We start from the raw sequence: 22077 nt of genomic DNA, 5'->3' as shown, positions 1-22077 counted from the left end.
AAATTTCATTTACCACCTTTTATCATTTTCAGTTGTTTTTGTCAAACAAATAACAAAAAAGTACCGTTACTGGGATTTTAAAGCATACTTATTACATACAGGTTTGTTAGTAGTGAGACAGAAAATTCAGTCCTCAACAGCAGACTCCCAGGAAAGACACACAGAGGACAAAAGTGCAGTTCCAGGAGCAACAAAAGCGTGATCCCACAGTTAGTGCTTTTGAAAAGTTGTTTGCTAGTGAATAAAGTTAATGAAATAAAATGGAGAAAAAAAGTCGTTTGATAAGTAGCTTGTGAGCAAACTTGTTCAGGCCAAATTCCATCCCTGGTTCAATACACAGTCAAGCAAGCAATGTCATCAACATCAGCAAGATCATGTCTGCATCAGAGCAGAACTCAGAGCCTGGAAACGGGAAAAGTTCGACGAGAAGTCTGCACATATTCCCCCCTCCCCCTGAAAGCCCCTTGTACTTCCTTAGGCCTTTCATCAATCGGTAGCTTTCTTGTAAAAGCTAATCTCATTTTCCTGTATGTCCCAGCATGCATTGATATAAAGAGCACTCCTGAATTTATAAAGTCAAAAGGCTTTTTTCCTATTTCCTAATGGCGTGTGTTTTTATTGTTAGGAACAACAGCGCTTTATTTATTTCTTCTGATGCATCCTTCCATTATCAGTAATCTCCCTAGTCCAAAAACTTTTGAAGAAGTTCAGTTCTTCAACGGAAACAACTACCACAAGGGAATTGACTGGTAAGAAGAATAAAAAAAAAAGAAGCGTTCATTATTAATACATGGCAAATCACAATGGAACACTTACAGAAGCATGTATGACATCGACATAATTACTGGATTAATTTATTATGCTTGGCATTATCAGACAGAAAGAGAATCTAATCTGTAATGACGGGACATTTAATCAAGTTCTTAATTTTGTTTAGATATTTCAGTAAGAATTTTCTTATTTTTGTTCACAAATGAATACAACAGCCATCCCAGTTATGATGTCTGTCTTCATGCCGAATACCATCTCCCTCTTTTCATAACTGCATAATTCTATACTGAATTACACTCTTTTTCTTCAAAAGCAGCTTTTACTGAATTGAGATTCCATTATTCTCTTTGTGAAATAAACCAAAAAAACACTGCAAAGCACTTCAACTGGTCAGTCAGCTATCACAGTTTTAAATACTGCTTTCACTGGTTTTGCTTAAGAGAAGCATTTCTGTAAGGCTTCCGTTTCCACAGGGAACGGCATTCCGCATCCTTGTGTGAAAACTGAAACACCAGACAAACATCACACCACACAGAAACAGAATAATCGTCAGCAGTTTTCCTCGCCCATGTACGGCGTGGAGAGTGCGCAGAGCAAACAAGGCTGACCCGTAAAAGCAGGCTGACCCTGCGACGACGAGACCAGCTTCTCGGTTCAAGGTGTCACAGAAAACAAAGGGAAAGAAATGCTTGGCAGTTGTTTTTCCGGACTGGATAAAGAAAGAGATCGCTCATGGCTATCATAGAATAGATGGTGTAATACACTCGGAGAAGAAAGAGTGGTGACAGAGGCGAGTCTCTCCTCTGCAGCCCTTTGCACAACATGTAGAGAAAGAGTTTGGCCTCCTGGAACCCTCTTCTGCCACTCTTCACCAAAACTGGCCTGGCCTGCAGGTTCAAATGTCAGGAGAGTCCTGTGTGCAGGGTGAGGCTTCATTTCCATAGAAAAGACACAAAAACCAGTTAGTCCCACCAAAACCGGAAGTTCCTGGAGTGCTCAGCAAAACTGAAGGGACCCAAAAATACCTCCAAACTGATTTCACCTTTTGCTTCATTTGAATTCTTCATCCTTTTAGTTGAGCCTTCTGTTCTACTTACTTCTACTTCCAATCAATTTTCAGTGGAAAAGACCATTCAAAGACAAATTTAAATCTTGCATTCTGAAAACGTCTAAAAGAAAAGATTTGTCAGTTCCAAAATGAAATACTTCAACAATGTTAAAATTAAATGGTTGGCATTTTGAAGCTTTTCCCATTTTTTTTCTGCAGCTAAAACTGCACTCGCTCCAAACTGGTGAAAGATATCCTTTGACATTGAACTTATTAGCAAAAATCCCATCCATCAGAAGAAAAACCTAATTACCTGACTTCATGGAGGCTTTAGCTATTACCAGCACCATATAAGAGCCAAGACGTGTTCCCCCTATGCCAGTTTTGGAGTGAGCTGAGAAATTCAATTTTCTTACTTGAGAATTATGTCTAGAAATTCACCTTTTCACCTCCCGTGAAATGGGAAGCACAGGGATACGACCCTTTTGTGATACTGCTAATTGTAACAAGTTTCTTCACCTCGCAGGTACATGGATTTCTTCCCAGCTCCTTCCAACATCACCACCGACCTCCTCTTTGAGAAAAGTGCCAACTATTTCCATTCTGAGGAAGCTCCTAAGCGAGCTGCTTCCCTCATCCCCAAGGCCAAGATCATCACCATCCTCATCGACCCATCTGATCGGGCGTATTCCTGGTACCAGGTACAGATCTTACCTTGCAGAAACGGACGGCGAAATCAATGGCAGGGGATGATGGCCAACAACAGTGGGAATCTGTGTCCTTGAGCAAGAATGGGATTTATTGCAAAGCATTTGCACTGTGTAGAAGTGGAAGGATGCTGAATGCCAACTTTTGCAGTTGGCACCTGTGACACCAGTGTCATAAATGATGAAACTTCTCAGCACAGAGCTGCCACCAGCTGTAAACAAACAGTTTAATCTCAATTACAGCTGACACTGCATAGAGGAAAAGCAGCACTCCTCACCCAGGGAGATACACGGAGAAAATGAGCATGGCCTAGCTAGAAAATCAGAGCTCTTTAATGTTGAGAATCTGGTCCTTCATCCCATCCTCCAGCACGTAAGCTAAGCAGTATGTGGTGGTGTACAAATGTATGCAGTGCCTTCTAAAGCTTCCAAGGAGTTAAAAAGAACTGTGTCTAGAGAGTTGTGGGGTTTTTTCTCTCCTTGGAAACAAAAGAAAGCCTGTTGTTTTTCTGAGAAAACTCTAGGATGCTCTTTATTGTCTTTTACTGAGCCCACACCTTTTCATAACAAAGACTGCACTATTTTAAAAAACCTATTTTTAAAAAGAGGTTTAAGCATGCATGTAAAAAGATGGTGTGGTCCTACAGACAAAGGAAATACTAAAAGCAGCGTTAAAACAGACCACTTTAATAATGTCGCAATAAGCATAAACCACACCATTTGTGATATTGTTATTATGAGTGCTGCAAGAAAGGAAGCACATTCTGGGGCTGCAGTTTGCACCCTTTTTAATACCTCATTTGCACCTTTACAACTGCCAGTGGGAGATGCAGCTCCGCTCCCACCAGTCCCAAGAGGGCCCTTGACTGAATGGAGGCCCCATTCGGCTTCCTCGCCCCAACTCCTCCTACCCGGCATAACCGGCGCTGGTGGGGAGTGAGGGGCTGCTGTGGGTTGCAGCCGCGCTGGCCATGCCAGCACAGCCCTCCTGACAGCTCTCAGGAGGCTTTCAGCTTCATCTTCAGCATCTGTGTGATACGTGTCTAAATATCTCCCGGTAGCATCAGCGATCCCATGAGGACCCTGCTGCCCTGAAATTCAATTTTTATGAAGTCATTACATCCAGCCATTGGGCATCCTCAGAGATACGGACTCTCCAGAAGAGATGCCTGACACCCGGATGGTATGCTGTCCATATCGAAAGATGGTTAACTTATTACCCTGCTTCACAGGTAATTTCCAACCTGCTGTTTTGCCAAGCTCATCAACTCTTCAAATGTCCCAGAATGAGTCTGGGCTCATCATTAGAGGTGATGGGATATTTCCCACTGGGACTCTTTGCTGTTAGGAAATGCAGATCTGACAAGACTGGGATATTTGGAAGAAGTGTGCTGATTTTTCTGTCTTGTGATGGAACAGATGCAACAGGAAAATGCTATGAACTCTGGCCACTCTGGGTTTGATGGGTGACTTCGGGGTTTCCTTCCAAGATCAGCAAAGGTTGTCAAGGTTTCTGGGTCCCAAGAAACAACCAGCTGCAGCCTGGGATATTGTGGGAATGTGACAAATTCAATTAGAAAATGCCAGGGCTTTTTCTAAAAAGAAATTTCATTCCACTTCCCACTTCCCACCCTTTCACAGGGAGTTCCACGTTTGTTTGATCCTGATATGGAATTAGCCTTTCTCAGTGTTAGAGCAGAAATTCCTTCTTTTGTCTCATTTTCTTTCAGACACTTTATTGAATTGTCTTGTGTAATCTTTCCCATGAAAAATTCACATAAACACATAGACCTAAAGAATATCCCCATTATTCAAAAAATTTGTTGGCAGGCATACACCTAAAGCAAACATTTCAGTGCTACAAAATACATGCATGGGCACTGTGTACCCGGAGACGTGGTCATAGCTTAGTTCACATGTCTACCTACTGTGAGAAAAAGTTGTAAAAGGGTATTTAATGAGCACGAATAATGAACAAGTATCTCCTGAGATTGTGCTATGTGGGACACAATTTTGCTGACAGGCGATGGAACTAAGTGTTGCCTATTTAGTCAGGCACCTGGAAAACCAAAAAGAAATAGAAGCTCTGTCTTTTTGCAGTCCTCACTTTTCTTTTTATTCAGTCTCAGCTGTACAAAGAGGAGAAGCAGGTCAATCCCATTTCCAGGAGAAAGTCTCAGTTGGTCATTTACTTTCATCTCTGGCCTGTCTACTCTTCCCTAAGTGGGAGAGGAGTACTGCCTAAAGCAGCTGAGGATGCAGCAGGGACCGTCCCCGGGCAGAACTGCCCTGGGAGGACAAACAAAGCACGTCTTCTCATTAGCCATCATATCCCAACTTATTCCTCCAAAGGAGAAGGGGCTCTCCTGGCAAATTTGGAATGTACAAAGGATGCCAAACATCCCGTGCCTCCTTACCTGTGCTCCTTCCCTGCCCTCACCTGGGGTTGCTGCCCCCTCTCATGACTTCTCTCCTGCTGTAGCGAAGAGCGAGCACAGCCTTCTTATTAAACATTCAGGGGCACATTGACATATTTCTTGTAAAACCGGTAACCGCTCATGTTTCATAGTTAGAGTGATTAATTTTACAAGATACACAACAAAATGCACTCATTCTTAATAAGGTGCAGGCAGAAAGTGCACTCATGGTGCTTACTAATGGGAACTCAGTAATGTGCATTCACTCAGCCTGTGCACTCAAAAACTTAATAATTCATAATAAGCCTTCACAATAAATATAAAACACGTCTGCTCAGAATAGTTATTAGTAATACTGCTTGGTACTCCGGTAGATTTTTGATACATTGTTTTAACATTTGCTCATGGAGAGTGATGTACCTTTACATCACATCAATCTTTAATTAAAACCAAAACTAAACAAAACAAACCCTTTGTCCCTTTTGCTAACAATTTTGCAAGCCTATATGGTTGATAGACTGGTGGTTTCAAATAAATTGGCACGATATGACTTTTGAACATGTAACTGTATAGCTTCTGAACTAATTCTAAGCTATATATGAGCTTTTTTTATTTTTCTTATTCCATGCCGGATTTTCTGTGGACACACTGTAAACCCCAACAATAATTTTACATTCCTTCCTTATCTCTTTTTCTCAGAGTTCTCGGAGACTCAGGTTTAGCTTGTGAGATTTAACTCTCGTGTTTGAATAACGTGCACGCACACAGTTACGAGGTGGCCATCTATACGAATTCAACTTAACAAAGTAAAAAGTACATCTAAAAAGAAGTTCATCCATACGGTTGTTATTAGCACTGTAAAAAGTCACACGCTAATTTAAATCCATGTTGTCACAGAAGGGAAATAATGTCATTCTTTTGTTAACCTTAGTCCTGTTTCTAAAAGCAGCACATTTACCCCTACAGTTGCTGATTATTGATGGACAGCAGCTAAGAAGTGACCCAGCCACTGTGATGGATGAAGTGCAGAAGTTTCTTGGCGTTTCTCCTCATTATAACTACTCTGAAGCTCTAACGTGAGTCTGTTCCTGTATTGGCTGCCCTATGGGATTGCGGTGGACATCTGCTCCTACCAAGATCACTTGATCATTAAGTACAAACTAACAAGCAAAACCCACATTACGACACTGATAATTTTGCAACGCTTGGGGTTTTCTTAAAGCCATGTTTAACACCCATCCAGTTTCCCCTTAACCTCCACACATACAACACATTACAGAATTCAGTTGCGTGATGGCATACATTTCCACACGCAAACCCTGCTTTGCACAACATACAGGACAAACGACTGCTCAGTATTTTGTATTCAAAGCAGAACCAAGGCCCAGATTCATGTAAAAATTGTCTGTTAAGTTTGAGTGTTCGATCCGAGATGCCCAGGACTTGTTTTCTCACGGTACCTAGTTTTGCTTTCATCGCTGCACTGTTCAAAAATGTACATTTGGTTGATGCAAGCTGTGTGTAAGAGCTCAGCACACATTTGCACATCAGACTCGAACCTTATGACAGGCTGCAGAAGCTGAAGACCACTTAGCATCAGCTGTTGAAAGTTTGGCTTAAGCAGTTTTATCCCATTCATATAGAAGTCTAACGACAGAGATTGGGTTAGAAGCACTCAGTATGATAAGATTCATCTGGCTGCACCATTTTTTTTTTGTTTTGTTTTGATTGTTTGCTCTTAAACATGGACCAAATATAGCGTACCCTAATCCCATTTCATATATGGTTGAGCCAATTCTGCCGATCTTTTGCCTGGTAGTAGCCAGACACACGGCACAGAAGAATCTAGTCTGTACACTTAAAATTTGGAAAAATTATAAGCTACTAATAGTAGTTCTCTAAACATGGAAGTGCTGCACCTGGAGCACGGGGAGAAGCTCCTATTTGCCTGTGAAGCACAAAATCCTCAGACCAAACAGCCTAACTGTTCATGGTCTGGGTGCCAAAACTGCAGGTGCACTGCAGGAGCCCAAATCAAGGTGCCCTGAGCTCAGGGAAACCCCTTTGATTGACTTCCCACAGCCTTTGATTTGGATCTAGCCTAGGCAGATGTGAGGAGCTCGGATCACATTTCTCATCCTCGCTACCTGAGGGTGAGGCTTTCCCCATGACAGGGGATTAACCACCTGGGGGGCACTCTGACATTTCTCAGCTCCCTGCAGCAAGGCAGAGTCTCTGCTGAGTGGGAATGGACTGAATTTCTCTCTTCCCCCTTAGACCAGCAGAAAACTGTAGGAAGCTTTCGCCCTGAGCCTCTCCATATGAGGAGCATCATCTCATAACAGAGATGGGCTGGGAGAGCCCTGAGACATCCATGGGGCGAAGAGCCCAGCACTGAGGTGGAGGTTTTACCAAGTCAGTGTGCAAGCAGAGAGCATGAGCCTGCAGGTGGGGTGGGAAGTAGGAAAAAAGCCTGTACCTCACCTTCCCTGCAGGCTGGTACCAGGAAAACTGGGGGTAAATGAGACCACGGACTTTCCAGCTACCCCACACTGCCTCCTCTCCGGTTACAATTATCGTTTAATTTTCCTCCACCTCCAGTTAATTATATAACAGTTATAAAGTGAGAGCTGAGTGATTGTTGTTCTTTGGACCCGAAGAACGTTGCTCTGCCAAAACCTTTCTTCTAAAGGAAAAATTTTGTATTTCAGAATGTAGTTTTTAAAGTCATTGGTTTCCAAAGTGGATAAAACAAGGGAGCAGTTGGAATACACAGCTGAACTACTGATGTTTGAACAACTGCTGCTGCACATCTGCAATGCCTTCTGCTAGGTTTTTAAAAATACACACCCACGTACATATATCTTCCTTTCTGTAACTAAATTAAAGCCAGTGGAGTCACACACCAGGAAAAAATTTGGCCTCTCACATTTGTTTGGGCAGGAAAAATGGATTGTAAACAGATCTATAAAATTATGCAATCACTGTTCAGAGGTATCAAGAATGCAAATGTGCTGTGGAAGCCCACAGTTCTGCACGGATTTAGGATGGAAGAGAAAAATGCGTTATAGAATGTAGTTGCTTTATGGTAGGGCTGTCAAAGTAAAAAAGATTGCATAGGATCGTTCCTAGTCATTACTGCCTAATAGCTGTATACCACACATTTTTAAAGTTGTCACAAAGCAGGCTAAGAACACAGTCCTGCAAACACTAGTGAGCAACAAGTTCATCACTCTGAGTAATTATCTGAACATCTTGTAGGAGAGTGAAATCAACCCAGGCAGAAGGAAGGTTCTAATCAGAGCCATGGAAAGAGAGCAGAGGAGAAGCAGAGGTAGGGTTCAGGCACTTGGACAGAAGTGCACATCACACCAGGTTAGTAAGAGCTGCAGCTGAGATGCAAAACTAGGTTGTCACTTCTTACACACGCTGTTAAAGATGACCTAGATTCAGACCAGATATAGGGAAGACATTTTTTATGATGAGGGTGATGAAACACTGGAACGGGTTGTTCAAAGAGGTGATGGATGCCCCATTCCTGGAAACGTTCAAGGCCAGGTTGGACAGGGCTCTAAGCAACGTGATCTAGTTGAAGATGTCCCTGCTCATTGTAGGGAGCTTGGGCTAGATGACCTCTAAAGGTCCCTTCCAACCCAAACTATTCGAGGACATGAAGTTTAATTTTATTAGAGAAAAAAAAGAGGGAAAATCAACTAATGTTGCAAGACTTTTACACATAATGCCATAAATAGAAAGACACTGGTTTCCCTGCACAAACGGCTAGGAGAAGGAAACCAGCCAGTGGTCTTCACGAAATTTCCACTAAGTGGAAGAGATGTCTCCCACTCCTCCTGAACCCACTCATAATCACAGGGAGTGACCGAGGGCTTAAATTTTTTAAGTATCTGAACTTCATGAACAGAAACCTAGGACATGTGGGACTAAAGTTACAAAAGACCTTTCCTTTTAATCACAGGGTGGCCCTACCAAAGCTCCGCTGGCTGCTAGAAAGATGTATTTCATGCCTGACATCCTCAGATGGCTCCTCCAGGGTAGTGTGGGCCAGTGTGGCCCTTCTGCCTTCGTTGTTCGCAGCAGGCAGCAAAGGAGGGAGGCAGGACAGAGCCTGGCTTTGGCAACAGGCAGCCGGAATGCCGCTTCCTCCAGCCCAGCTCATCACGTCATGCTCTGCCCACAGCAGCAGCTCCACATCCAACCTCCCAGGGAATATTTCCCCCGTATTCCCTCATGCAAACAGGCAAAAAAGGGAAAGATGGGATTAGAGGAGCGTACTCAAGAAAATGTTTTCTCTTGAAGCGCTGCTACGTTTGGTCAGAGAATAAGAGAAAGGTCCTCATGGTGGCATTGCTTAGCGCTGCCCTCGCAGGCACCCTCCCCACCTCTAGCGTTGGGTGCTGACATTCCAAGAGCTGGGGTGGGCATATGCGTGTCCAGGTTCAACCCGGCATCCCCCCGTACTCTGCAAGGGAAGAAAAGATAACCAGGGCTGGAGGAAAGGTTTCTGCTGAGTGCTTTATAAAGCTCACTTGTAACTTCAGCCCTAAGGTTACCACTATTTTTAAAAAAATCCTTTCATTGTCCCCAGTTGTGTTTTCGGGAGTCCTGAGAGTTTCCTAATAACTGAACACAATGGGTTGAATACAGCCCAAGGTGTCTTACCCTCTTCTCCCCACCCAAATTTTCACATTCTCTTAATACTTTTCAATATGCTCCTTCTGAGGCAGAAATATTGTTTGGGGCATAGTTTTGCGGTTTTCCTTTTACCCAGCACACTCTATCGCTGCTTCTCTTGGGAAATTAGTGCAAGCCAGCTACACTAATTCACCATGCAATGAGCAGATGGAAAAGGCCAAACTAGAAATGAATCTATCATCGATAAAACCATTTAATCAATGATTTATTTATTTTTAATTGATACAGCTACTGAGACACTTCAGAAAACAAGGGTCAGGCCTGCAGTAATAAGCTGGGCAAGAAAAAAATAACATGAAGAAGGTTCACCCTTAGCCAGCAATTAGTTCACTTATGTACAGCAGCAAATTGCAGGTGCACCCACATTGTACAGCTAGACCCAGGGCCAAAAGGTAGTCTGTAACTAATTAACTCTGTGTTCCAGCCAGTTATACTTCATCCTTTCCAAACATCTGCTGAATAGCAGAAATGTGAACTTTTTCAATGTTTTATGCATGCTGCAAGTCCCATAGCAATAAATTCAAAACTTAAAGCCGCGTGTTGTTCATTCCTTAGTGAGTACGTGTTTTAAAGCCTTAATCTAAAATTCCTCTATCTTTGAATTTTAAACATCAAAATCAAATTGCGTATTTCAGATCAGACTGCTAAGACAGTGTTTATGCTATAATGTCATCTTTGGAATGAAAGTGATATTTAGATCTAATGATACGGAACAACGAACTCCTCAGGTGCAGTTAAATTATCAGCTACCAACCAGTGGTTCTTTCAGTAGAACTGAACACTGCTAACTTCACTCAAAAAGCAACATAAACCACTTCAATGTTACATTCCTCACTGTTTCATAGTCACGCAACAGTCAAACACTTTCCTTATAAATAAACTCAGGGATTGAGTCCATGCCTGTTGAAGTCAGCAAATAGATCTGCTCGCCCTTTTTAACCCCTCTGACCTTGACGGTGCTGGCCCACAACAGCATCAGCTCCAGCTGGCCTTTATGGAGAGCTCTCCTTGAGCACAGCTGATGACGTCCTTGAGAATGCAGCGCATCTAATGCCAGGAAAAGAGCCGAGTAGTAATTTTTTCCAACCAAACGTTCTTTGTTCAAGTGTCAATTGATCAAAACTTCAGCATCACACAGGGATACATAGAACAGTTTGACATGGATAAAATCTCTGACCAAAACCCAGCAATAAAATATGAGTGGGAGACTGGAGTGGGGCCATGTGAGAGCCTTGAGACTCAGGCTCAGGACCTTGACTGGCACAGAATCATAGAATGCTTTGTGCTGGAAGGCACCTTTAAAGGTCATCTAGTCCAACCCCCCAGCAATGAGCAAGGACACCTTCAACTAGATCAGCTTCTCAGAGCCCTGTCCAACCCCTGTACCCTATATGCTGGACAAGTAGAATAAAAATGAGCTAGTGTGGGTAAAGTACAGCATGAATAACCTCTTGCTTTGAGCCACTCCCAAGGCAAATTTGAGGGGGAAAAAAATTCCCAGAGCTTTCATGAGAGAGGAAAGCTGTTTCCCACTCTGTCCTCGGTATTTCAGTCATCTAGAGAGATGTGTGCAGCAGTAACTGGTGGCTGACGTTAATGTATCTGGGAGATTCTTCTGTCATGAAATCTTGCCAAAAATATAATCCTCTATAGGTTTGACCCTCAGAAAGGCTTTTGGTGCCAGTTATTGGAAGGAGGAAAAACAAAGTGCCTGGGAAAAAGCAAAGGTCGAAAATACCCACCAATGGACCAAGAGGTAAGGGCTTTCTGGAGATTTAAGTTAACATTGTTTAATATTGACCCTGTGTTTGACTCCTAAAATAAATACACCGGGTTTTTTTTTCCCACTGGCTTGATATTTTTAAAAATTAGAAACTTTTAATGGGTTTTGAATGACAAATTAATTTCCCTTTCTTAAGGGCCTCTCCTTGGGAGCAGTGCACAGCTCCTGGATGGGAGCACCTGCCAAAATCTGCCATTGGGTGGGTTTCCTTCTTTGACCATTTTTTTTTTTTTCCTCACCCTTCTTAGTCTCGAGCATTTCTGTCAAGCTACTACAGAGACCACAACGTGGAGTTGTCCAAGCTGCTGCATAGGCTGGGGCAGCCCCTCCCCTCCTGGCTGAGACAGGAGCTGCAGAAGGTCAGGTAGCACGCAAGGGCGGGGGACTCAAATAAGGACGATTTCCTTCACCATTGAACCCCTTGTTTCTCCGACTCACTTGTGATCGTCAGTAGAGGACCTCATGAACAATGCTCTTTCTAATAAAAAAAAATAACAAAACCCAAAAAGAATAAAAAACCCAAACCCGGCATCTCTTTATATGCACGTGCTGACAGTTATTAGCATCGACCCCTTGTGTCAGCTTCCAGGAAATAATACAGAGCTACGCAGCATTACTCTCTACTCAGACCGGGATTCGTGCATAGCCTAGTTCCTCTGTTCACCAGGAAGTACCAGAAACTGTGTGCAGGACGGATTGACTTCAGTGTACAGGACAAATTGCAGTCTGTCAGGACAGCAGCAAAGGATGGGAACATCCCTCGCTGGACTTTGAGGTTGGTCATCTGCTGGGGTTCTTACCACGTTCGTTTCTCCTGTTTTTTCTCCCAACCCTGCAATTTTTCTTGTCACTTTACAGAGGGATATTCAGCACTTGGCAGTCGGGATCCCTAAGGGTTGTGGTATACAGAGTATTAACGCACCATCACTGCTTTCTCCACAGACAGTGGTGGGCTAAATTCTCACCTACTCTGCTTCCCTAGGATTCCTGTAATAACTGGTAACAGTCTGTGCCCTTTCTACTGTTGGGTTTTGGGGATTTTTCCTCACAAGACACATCCTAATTTATCAGAGTCATGTGTGTTGTTGAGGTGCAAGGCAGCGAGCTGGCCCTCCTCGCAGATCTCGCTGAAATCCACCGCCTGTCTTTTGGATGTGGCTACTTTACCACCCTGATCAGGTTTTTCACTGCATGTGTTGGGTTCCTACGGCAGCTGTGACAGAGCTTTAAGATGCGGAATCATCTCAAATATTTTGTCATTATGCCATAGGACTCCTTAAAGCACTATCAAAATGTTTTCAAATCTAAGCAGGCCATGCAAGCAGTGTACTGGCAATAACCTAATATCAGCGATTTTGTTTCTATCTGGAAAGAAATTTTTTGCCCGGAACCCTTCAAAGTTAGAGATTGGGTTAGTCATTTAGGGTGTCAGTCTGCAAGCTATTACAGAAAAAAAAAAACCTAAAAACCTTTAATGATCAAAGGTATTAGTTAAGGTTTTGAAAAAAGACTGTCTGTCGAAGAATAAACTCTTTCTATAGACTTTAATGGAGTTGGACAAGCACATCCACTATATATCACACACACACATGATGCACATATTTTATACACCCACATGTCTACCTACTCTATATCTAGATCAGACATGCACTTAGTTTTAAATACCTGCATTTTGTGCCCATAGATAAATGAAAGGGTGGTTTACCAGGGCTATGGTGTTACCAGCTGCGCTTTCTTCTTAGATCTGTGCGCGCAAGGTCGACAAGACTGGGCAGAAACTCACTGAGAAATTTAAGCTGAGGGAACAAATATCATTGAGGCATTTTAGCCTCTTAACACTTTTCTTGAAGGAAACAAAAGCTGGCAAAGCTTTGATACATGTTCTTTACGCAGCACAAAACAGAGTAGGTTTTAGTTTTCAAACTTCCCCGTCTTTGTTCCTAGGCACAAGCCATTCCAGGCGCTGCAGAGGCTTGGTGCTTCCCTCTCCCTGTGAACCTGATCCTTACCTCCTAACTGAGGAAACAGAACTTGAGGTTGCACCATGAATTCAGACTAGTGAGATCATGGACTGTGGCGTCGAAGAGTACTTAATTTAAGTCTCAAATCAGCTGATACATGAAGATCTCTATCTTAGCATTTCCAAACTCCTAAATCATAAGACTGTCCACCAAGATCATGACACTAGCTTATTTTGCCTTGTCAAATCCAGCGCTTCCCAGAGCTTCCCAGACAGGTGCCACCTGTCCTGCTCCCAGCTCAGCAGCAGTGGTCCTTGTCAGTGAGTGTCTTCGGGCACCACTTGCCTGCCACAGCACTTCCTCTCACCTCTATCGCTTCCCCCACTGGCCATCTGAATGTGTCTGGTTGCTTCTGCCCTCCGCACCGGTCCGGCACTTTTCTCCATCCCAGCACTACCCTGGTCCTGGTTCCTCCTCCATACAAGTTGCTGGTACTGCTCTCCTTGCTCCTGCACACAGGAGAGGCTGAGGTGCAACCAGTCCCAAGTCCTTGCATGGCCCCTTGTGCTCCAGATCACCACCCCAGCCCTCACTCCTTCTGCAGGAGGACCCACAGCAGGGGTGGGAACAGGACAGGACGGGTACCCCCAGCCCAGCTGCTGAGCACGACATGCCCAGCCCACCAGTGCTCTATTAGCCTACGTAAGGACAGACACGAACACACAGGAAAGCCCGACAGGCAAGTGTTGCCCAGTCTCATGTTCGCTTTTAAATATTGAAATGGATTCATCTCACGTAAGTGAGACATCTACTTTATTTCATAGGCGATGAAGGGAAATAGCGCTTCTAGGACACCATTCATCTCATCACAAAGCAGACTTCTTAAATGAGCGAGATTAATCTCGCCTCTTCCTCTCTATTGATTGTAAAAGCACAATAGTCAACTCGTCCAGAGGAAGAGCTCAGCTGTATAGGTCTAAAATTAGGTGAGCTGAAAAGTATTTTATCTCACAGCTATATTTGCTGAAGATGAGAGGGAGCTAAGAGAGTCTGAGGGAAGATTTTGATTTTGCTTTGTTTCCCTAAAGTAATTTTTCGAGTTCTTATATTTCGACCAGGAATACTTCAAAATAAACCAGGGCAAAGTAAAGGCCAAATAAAAGAAACCTTATGTATGTTTTTTGTTGGGTTTTTTTGGTTTGAGGGGTTTTTTTGGTAGGGGAATAGGTGGAGGGGTGGCCCAGGGAAGTGAGTTACACACTTTGTTGCAAATCCACACTCAACTTTCAGCACTGATAATGTCAAGGATGACTAGTCTGATGGGAGTATTGGATAAGTAAGTCTTGGTCAGAGAAGAATATCTAAATTGACCATTTGATAAAATTGTAGCTCTTAAAAAGCATTAGAATTGGCTTATTATTAATTAAAAGCTGACTTCATAACTTCTTGATTAAAAGCTAAATAAACATGAAACAGGTTTCAGGAGGTTTTCAAGGAAATGAGATGATTACTGTAAAATCTAGAAAATTATTTTTTGTTCTTAGCTTTTCATTTAGAAAAAAAAAAAGAATTAAGCCTTTCTAACTCTCAGCTCTGAAAGAGCATTATGTCCTTAAAACACACTGGGTATTTTTATACCTCATTTTTATTTTTTGAGTTTGAATGGGCATCACATTTCTGAGAGATCTCGTGTTCCCTTGAAAACCAACATCTGAATTGTCTTCATTATGTGTCATATAAAGATAAAATAACAGTATTTCTAAGTTTCATGCCTTCCACTTGTAATAGGACCCATCAACATAGAATTTCTCTGGGCTACTGTATTATAGAGGAGCCTTTGTGAACTGGCTGTCAATGATCTCCATTTCTTTTATGCCTTTCATATCGCTGAGCACATAATTGTTGAGATTCTTAAAGACCAGCAAAACAAACACAATAAAAAATGAAACATTCATTCATGACAAGGGGCCTGTGGCCAGGAAGGATAACACTGGCCTTTCTTTCCTGTTCATAAGCTACAGGATTCATCTCCACAGTCCCTCCGTGTGGTGCAGGATGTAAATCAATAGAAGTTTTACACACCAGAGGGCTGCAGCTGCAGTTTGCTCCCATTCCCCTGGCAGTATGGATCTCTGCAGAGGTTTGAAGGAGGCTTGCTGCTCTGAGGACCTGACTGACTGCCCATGGAGACCAGAGGGATTCTCCCTATTAATGCCAGGAGACCCTGGTTGGTCCCCAGGAGCTGGTTTCCTAAGGCACAATCTGTGTGGTTCAAGCATCACCTAGCCCTATCGCTGCTGGGAACCCATCACTGCTTTGATTTCTATTACTGAGCAGTGATTTCCTTCCCCCACCTCTCTCAGTCTCTGCTCTGCCATGGTTGGAGCTACGAGCTGTCTCCCATCTCCAGCACCCCACGGGGCTGCATCACTTCCGTCTCAGCATACCATACGGGTTCCTCTCCGCTTCATCCTCCTACCTCACTGGCTACGAGAAACAGAAACCCCGACGGGCCAGCCACAGGCACCAGGGACTATGGCAGCGTATTTAATGATTAAAGCAGGACTTCGGCCCTCGGAAAACTGAGCTTGTATAAATCAGGGTTGTCTGAGCGAGAAGCAATCAGAACGGAATCCAAAATCTTCTAAATTATGCATTGACCTCTCAAGGTCTAAAATAATGTTGCTGGATTAACTGCTTATAGATGTTTTCTAATAAAACAGATTTTCTTTCTGATAGGGAATCAGACTGCTGAGCATCCCCAAAACAAATTAAGATGGCGGAATTATAAATTCTTGGGGGAGGAAAATGTTGCGTAATGAGAGCACTGATGGGTCCAGACTCTCTGATGTGATAATAAAGCAGCGGGGATGTGCCCTGAATACAAAAGCAGAAGCTGAATATTTTCTCCTCTTCCTTCCCCCTCCTCCTTTTCCTTCCCGTTCGTGTTACATTTTGAGCCAGAGTAGTGCATCTGAAAAGCAGGAGACGGGCAGAGCCTGTGGAACATTCCTCATCTCCAGAACAACCGGCTGAGAATAAATTGGGTGCAGGGTGCTCATTTCCCCTAAGCTGGGCCACCTTAAAGCTAGACATCAAGTCCAAACCAGTCATTTAGTTCCTGTCAGCAGCAAATTATGTTTATAATGGGTTTAAAATTGATGTTTATAATAGGTGTGTGAGCGTGTGACAGCTGTGTAAAACAGGTACAACATAGGTATATAAATCAGCAGAGACTAAGTGTCTCATTTTATTGTAGGTAAGTAAGATGAAGTTCTCCGCTGGCGTCAGGAGAAGCTCTCTTTGCACGTGCAGTTTAGCTTTGCCATTTTAGCCCTCGGCTTGCAGTGCTCTCTCTCTCTCAGCAGTAGATACGCTCTTTCTCAAAGACCTGAACTCTCCTACGATCACCTCACTATATTTACCATCGTCAATACCAGATCATGAAACTTAGCTTTAGAAGTTGGTCTGTCTGGCATTGTACTAGCTCATACATCTCTGCATAAGTCTACCAGGAACTGTTGCTCCAGAGACTTTTTACTTAAGTGTATGTTCTTGAGATAGGAATTTTCCTGTCAGACAACATTTCTTACATCGCCTTTATTTTCTCTTTTTTCCTTCCAGTTCATCCTTTTAGCATGACTGCAAAGGTGTGGACTTGTCTACAGATTTGATTCCTCCATCACTATCCTGTCTAGAAAAGCTGCCAAAAAACCACAAGGATTTGCAAGCGACACAGACTCTGAAGTGTTCAGCGCTCCAGTGACTGGATAACTTTTATAAGACTTCTATCATTTCTGTAGTATTTCAAAACAAAAGACATCCTCTTGATAGAGCTGAAAAGAAACCTCCACTGTCTTGCCCAAGTGTTTTGTTCTTTTTTTTCTTTTTCTTTCCCCTCTTACATGACGACAGGAAATCCAGTTGAACAAATACTTGAAGAAAAAGGAATCAAAATAAATTTTGATCACTTATTTTTTTGGGGGAGGGGTGTGGTAGTGGTGAGGGAGGACAAAGTCTGTATTTGCTGGAATTGTTTTTAAAACTTGATGTGCACACACCTTATTGGTTCTCACTGCCGCAGAATAAACACTTCTGGTGGTGTATTACAGAGAGAGCTTTCCTTCTTTCCTTAAATCCTCCTTCCCATTTTCTGAGCCAAAATCTGCTCTTCAATAACCTCTACCTCATATTTCTAGTCATGCATTGACTCAGCAACTCCTCGAGGCTTTTCCCCGTCCTCGACACAGTGGCCCTGGCGCTGTGGGATTTACAGAGCTGGCTGCACCAGTGCTGGGAGTGCCATCGACCTTGTCCTCTGCCTCCCTCCTCCTCCTCTCCTCCTGGGCAGGGAACATTAATTCAGGCAAGTTTGACACTTATATGTTTGTTACACTGCATAATGCGCATTTATGGGTCTGCTTTTCAAAAGTATTGCCCCCTTGCCCCCCGTGAGAGGTGCAGATATTCGGACAGCCCAGCATAAGCTTCTTCTCTAATTATCACACCAGTCGTCTTCTCTGCTCTGAGGAATCCTAAAAGTACCGGATTTCAGCTGATACAAATTGCCTTGAATGTCCCTCAGAATTATGAGATTTTTCCCCCCCTAAAGTATCATAATGCTTCTACTTTTTATTATAAAATATTCATTTGTTTTACAGATCTATGTCAGAATAAGGTTAAATCATATCAGAGTCAAGGATTCTTAGTACAAACCTTACAGAATCACAAATTACCCCTCGCTAAAGCTTTTATCGTTAAGCAAATTAGAAATGACATTACAGACATCTTAATACCAGTTCTGGCTTCTTTCCAGATCTGCTTGACGCTTTCAGACAAGGCAGACATGGTAGGTAAAATTTTCAAAATATTTTAGGACTTTAAGTATGTTTTTTTTAAAAAAAAATTACTCGTAGGCTCTTAAAAACTAAAAAGCGATTGGCTTTCTGTCATAATTATTTGTTATCAATTGAGTCAGACAGGCACTTTTTTAAAGCCCTCACAGACATTTGCCTGTCTGCTGCTTTGCATCCCAAATGCCTTTATACAGCTGAATGAAGAGATAACTGAAAAACAAAAATGTAGCTAGTTTTTTCCTGTCACTCACAGATCCTTGTCCTTCCTTGGGTACCTCTTGTACTTTCTTCACACTCCCTGGGTGGGAAAGGAAGCCATGCAGAAATCGCAGCTGAAACCTGCCGGTGAACCTGAAGGGGTTTTGCCTAAACCAGAAATCTTCCAGGCTCAGCCCAGTTTCCTGCCTGAATCTTATTTAGAAAAAGGATAGTGGAGTTCTTCCAAAAATTTACCACTTCTATTAAATTCATTAAGGTTTGCATTTTGCCTTCTAAAACCAGATTATTCCCTCCCAGACCACTGGAAACCTGGAAGCACCAACTAAACTCCTGAGCTCATCTGTTTGCGAAACAAACTTTTTCTACATGCAGTTTGTGAAAGGAGAGGAAGACCACTTCTTCATGCATGTAAACATCAAAATTCCAGTTAGAAACTGACTGATTTATAGACTTACAGAAATTAATTCCACGTGTAGTTTATACTTACATCTCCATTCATGAAGAATTGAAGACTTCCTAGGCAAACCAGATTGATATTTGCATGTTGGTCAGCTGCAGCTGTTGGGTGGGGAGAAAAACATTTAAAATATCTAAATAAACCCGTATCTGCCGCTTTGGGTTTACAAAGCCGTTTGTCCTGAAACAGCTAACTAACCAAACACAGGCTAGTTTTATAGTACTCCTGTTTCTCTGGGAACAGGAATGCGACATGTTAATACACAAATCTGTTTCCGTCACAGGAGGTCAACTAGCTTTATGAGCTGGTAGTTAGGATCATCCTGGTTTTTTCCAGAGGTTATGTTCAGCCAGAGGAAGGTCAGTAGTGGGTGGAGTGGGGTTCCTTAATCTAACTTGCAATTCCATAAAATGCCACGGGGGTTGAAGAATGCACTTTATAATTCGGGAGATAACTGCATGCCATTCAATTGACTTTGTACTCGCCGCTTTTCTAACTGCAGTGTATGCTCTGCTGTCTTGCAGACACGTTCCCTGTTGGGTAATTTAACTTCCCTTCACAGTATGATCTGAACTACAAGAAAGAGCTGGATATATGAGGGGGTGAGTTTTTACTAGAACTATACTGTGAGGCAGGTATTTATTTAAAGAATCTTTCTTTAATATTTTTTTGTTTCAGTGTTTTGCCTTGGCCAGGGAATCATCTCAGTATTAATCTGCACACACCCACAAAGACACACAATTCCCCTTAGCATCAATGACAATTAAATATTCCCATGAAGGAGAGAATAAACCCACCAACAGAAAATGTTATTTAATGACATCGTAGCTACAGCACATCTTCCTGCAGAGCTGTGTGTAATCACACCAAGCAAGCAAAGAAAAATTGTTCTGCAATGAATCATAAACAATCTGGTTTAAAAAAAAAAAAAAGCTAAAATCATCTTTCGGGTACCCCATGCTGAGTAGGAACTGAAGGAACCCAGTGATTTTATTGCTAGGAAACTCCCCATGCGCTACGTAGCTGGAGAGTGATTCAGAGCAAGATCCAAACCCAAACTTGCGTGCCAGCAGCCTGAGGCGCATCTAAAGTGGCACAGCACAAACTCGTGGTTTAAGAGGTCCAGCAGGCAGTACCCTGGCTATGTGAGACAGTTCACGTCTGTGTTACGGAATGATTACCCCGACAGACAGGATCCAGATATAAAAGTCACGGGAGCTCAGGTCTAACTTCGTGGGCTGTGAGGGAACCCCTGATCTGCTCCACGGGGCTGGGAAGGAGATGAAAAGCCTAGCAAGTCTCTGAGAGTTATCACATCTACCGCTCCAGGAGATTTCTATACTGCACCTGGCAATAAAAACCAACACGAACTGAAGCAAGGGCTTTTTATATAGGGAAAAAATATGTATTGAAATGGCCTTCACTTACATTTATTACACAGATATACAGAGCTCATGAATTTTTTATTCAAGGAGAAAGTTTTCTGTCTTAGATATTTGTTTTCTCTTCTCTTAAAAGGCCTTCTTCCTTGCTATATGGCAGCCTGCTTCCCCTCTGTTCCTTCTTACCTACTCACTCTCCCTGGGCTACTTCTCATCATCAAGATCTATTGTTTTACCCGTAAATTCCGATACCAACTGAATTTTTTCTGTACTAATTTCTTCAGCTCCTAGCTTTCACAGAGGAAAAAACCCAAGACTCCCAAGTAAGCATCATCTTTCATTTTCTAAACCATATTCGCTTTAATTACTATTAAATATCCTAGTTAATTAAGGCAACATGTACTGGTTAATTGAGACAACACGTACGTGGAGCATGCTGAGGTTGTCATTGATGTTGCTAGCTTTGCTGCAGTATTTCCACACTTTCTCAGTTCAGATCTTCAACTCAGGGAAGCTCCTCATTTACAAAGCAAGGCATAGTTGGATGGCACCATGTGTAAATCTGCCATCACTAAGTTGGGAACTGCGTTTAAATTATAAATAGTCATCTTAAGTAGGAAGAACGTTTTTATGGATCCCAGTTCATCCTCTGCAGACTTCAGCTATTTCCAGTAACTGCCACACAGAACATACTAAAATTTGTCAGCTGCTTGGAAGAGGAGAGAGTGGAGCCTGGACACTTAATTCCCTTCAATCTTCTTAAAAGATACGATCAAATACCTCAAGATAAAAAGCACTGCCAGCTTAGGAAGATACAGGGAGGCATTCCAAAGCAGCAGGACAATCAGAACGGACAAGCACCTTAGCGCAACATTTAAAACTCATTTTTCCAAAGGTCAGACACGCAGCCAGGGAGCTGCTTCTTTTCTTTCCCTCTGCGTTATAAGATCTGGCTGAAGAAGAAACAGCTCAAGGCTTGCCTGGCTCACTATAGGAAGCCACAGGGTAAGTGCTGTGACACAGCCCGTGTTGTCCTGTCTTTCTAAAGCCCATGTCACAAGAAGCTAATTATTTTCCCCCCACATGGGACCAGCTGAGATGCAAAATTTTCACAGACACCTTTTACAATGGCAACATCTTGCACAGCGGTTTTCCTCTAGTGTGGGAAACATCTGTATAACACAGAATTTTTATGACCGCAGGACCCTGCTCGGCATCTGAAGGTTTTAGTGCGCAACCTAAATCACTGTTTTTGTAGTGCTGCAGATTTTTTTTTAGACGAGCTCTATATTTTTATAAAACCCAAGTACTTTTACTAAAGTCTTAGCATGTTCACGTAACAGAGCCACCCACTAATCAGGCAACAAGGCGAATTGTGCAATGAGAGGAAGCCTGCAAAAATACTGAATCACACGCTACACACCACATCCACGGCAGCCACGTAGGAGAGGTGTGCCTGACGGCCAGGCAGCGATCCCACAGGAAAAAGAGGATGGGGGCCGAACCCACCTTCCAGCTGCACCCAATGAGAGAAAGCTACACGCGCCCTTTGAACCCCAAAACCGAACATGTTCGCGCCCCAGGCTGGCACCCCCCGAGCCCAGAGCTGCTGTAGCCCGTTCTCTGCTCCAGCATCACCAGTGATTTTGGCAGACAGAGCCAATAAATGAGCTTAGAACAGAAGCAGAAATCAGAAAAATGCTCCAAAGGTGATTTTTGTAAGACTAAAAAATTCATATTTTAATGGGAAATCCTTAGAGAAG

At 42.9% G+C, this 22077-nt stretch overlaps 1 protein-coding gene across 1 annotated transcript in view; it reads left to right on the top strand.

Moving 5' to 3' along the window:
- Positions 1 to 11919, top strand: part of NDST4 (N-deacetylase/N-sulfotransferase (heparan glucosaminyl) 4) — an 81988-nt gene extending 70069 nt beyond the window's left edge. Inside the window, exons 8-13 of the mRNA XM_010135869.1 lie at positions 626 to 749; positions 2346 to 2520; positions 3588 to 3758; positions 5910 to 6019; positions 11310 to 11412; positions 11688 to 11919. Coding sequence (XP_010134171.1) covers positions 626 to 749; positions 2346 to 2520; positions 3588 to 3758; positions 5910 to 6019; positions 11310 to 11412; positions 11688 to 11807 — 803 coding nt within the window. The 3' untranslated portion in view covers positions 11808 to 11919. The remainder of the gene's footprint in view (positions 1 to 625; positions 750 to 2345; positions 2521 to 3587; positions 3759 to 5909; positions 6020 to 11309; positions 11413 to 11687) is intronic.
- The last annotated feature ends 10158 nt before the right edge of the window (positions 11920 to 22077 follow it).

This window comes from Buceros rhinoceros, unplaced genomic scaffold (assembly GCF_000710305.1).
Source record: "Buceros rhinoceros silvestris isolate BGI_N320 unplaced genomic scaffold, ASM71030v1 scaffold7035, whole genome shotgun sequence".
Classification (NCBI taxonomy): Eukaryota; Metazoa; Chordata; class Aves; order Bucerotiformes; family Bucerotidae; genus Buceros; species Buceros rhinoceros.
Note: the sequence above shows the minus strand (reverse complement) of the source record. Positions and strands in the feature narration are given on the sequence as shown.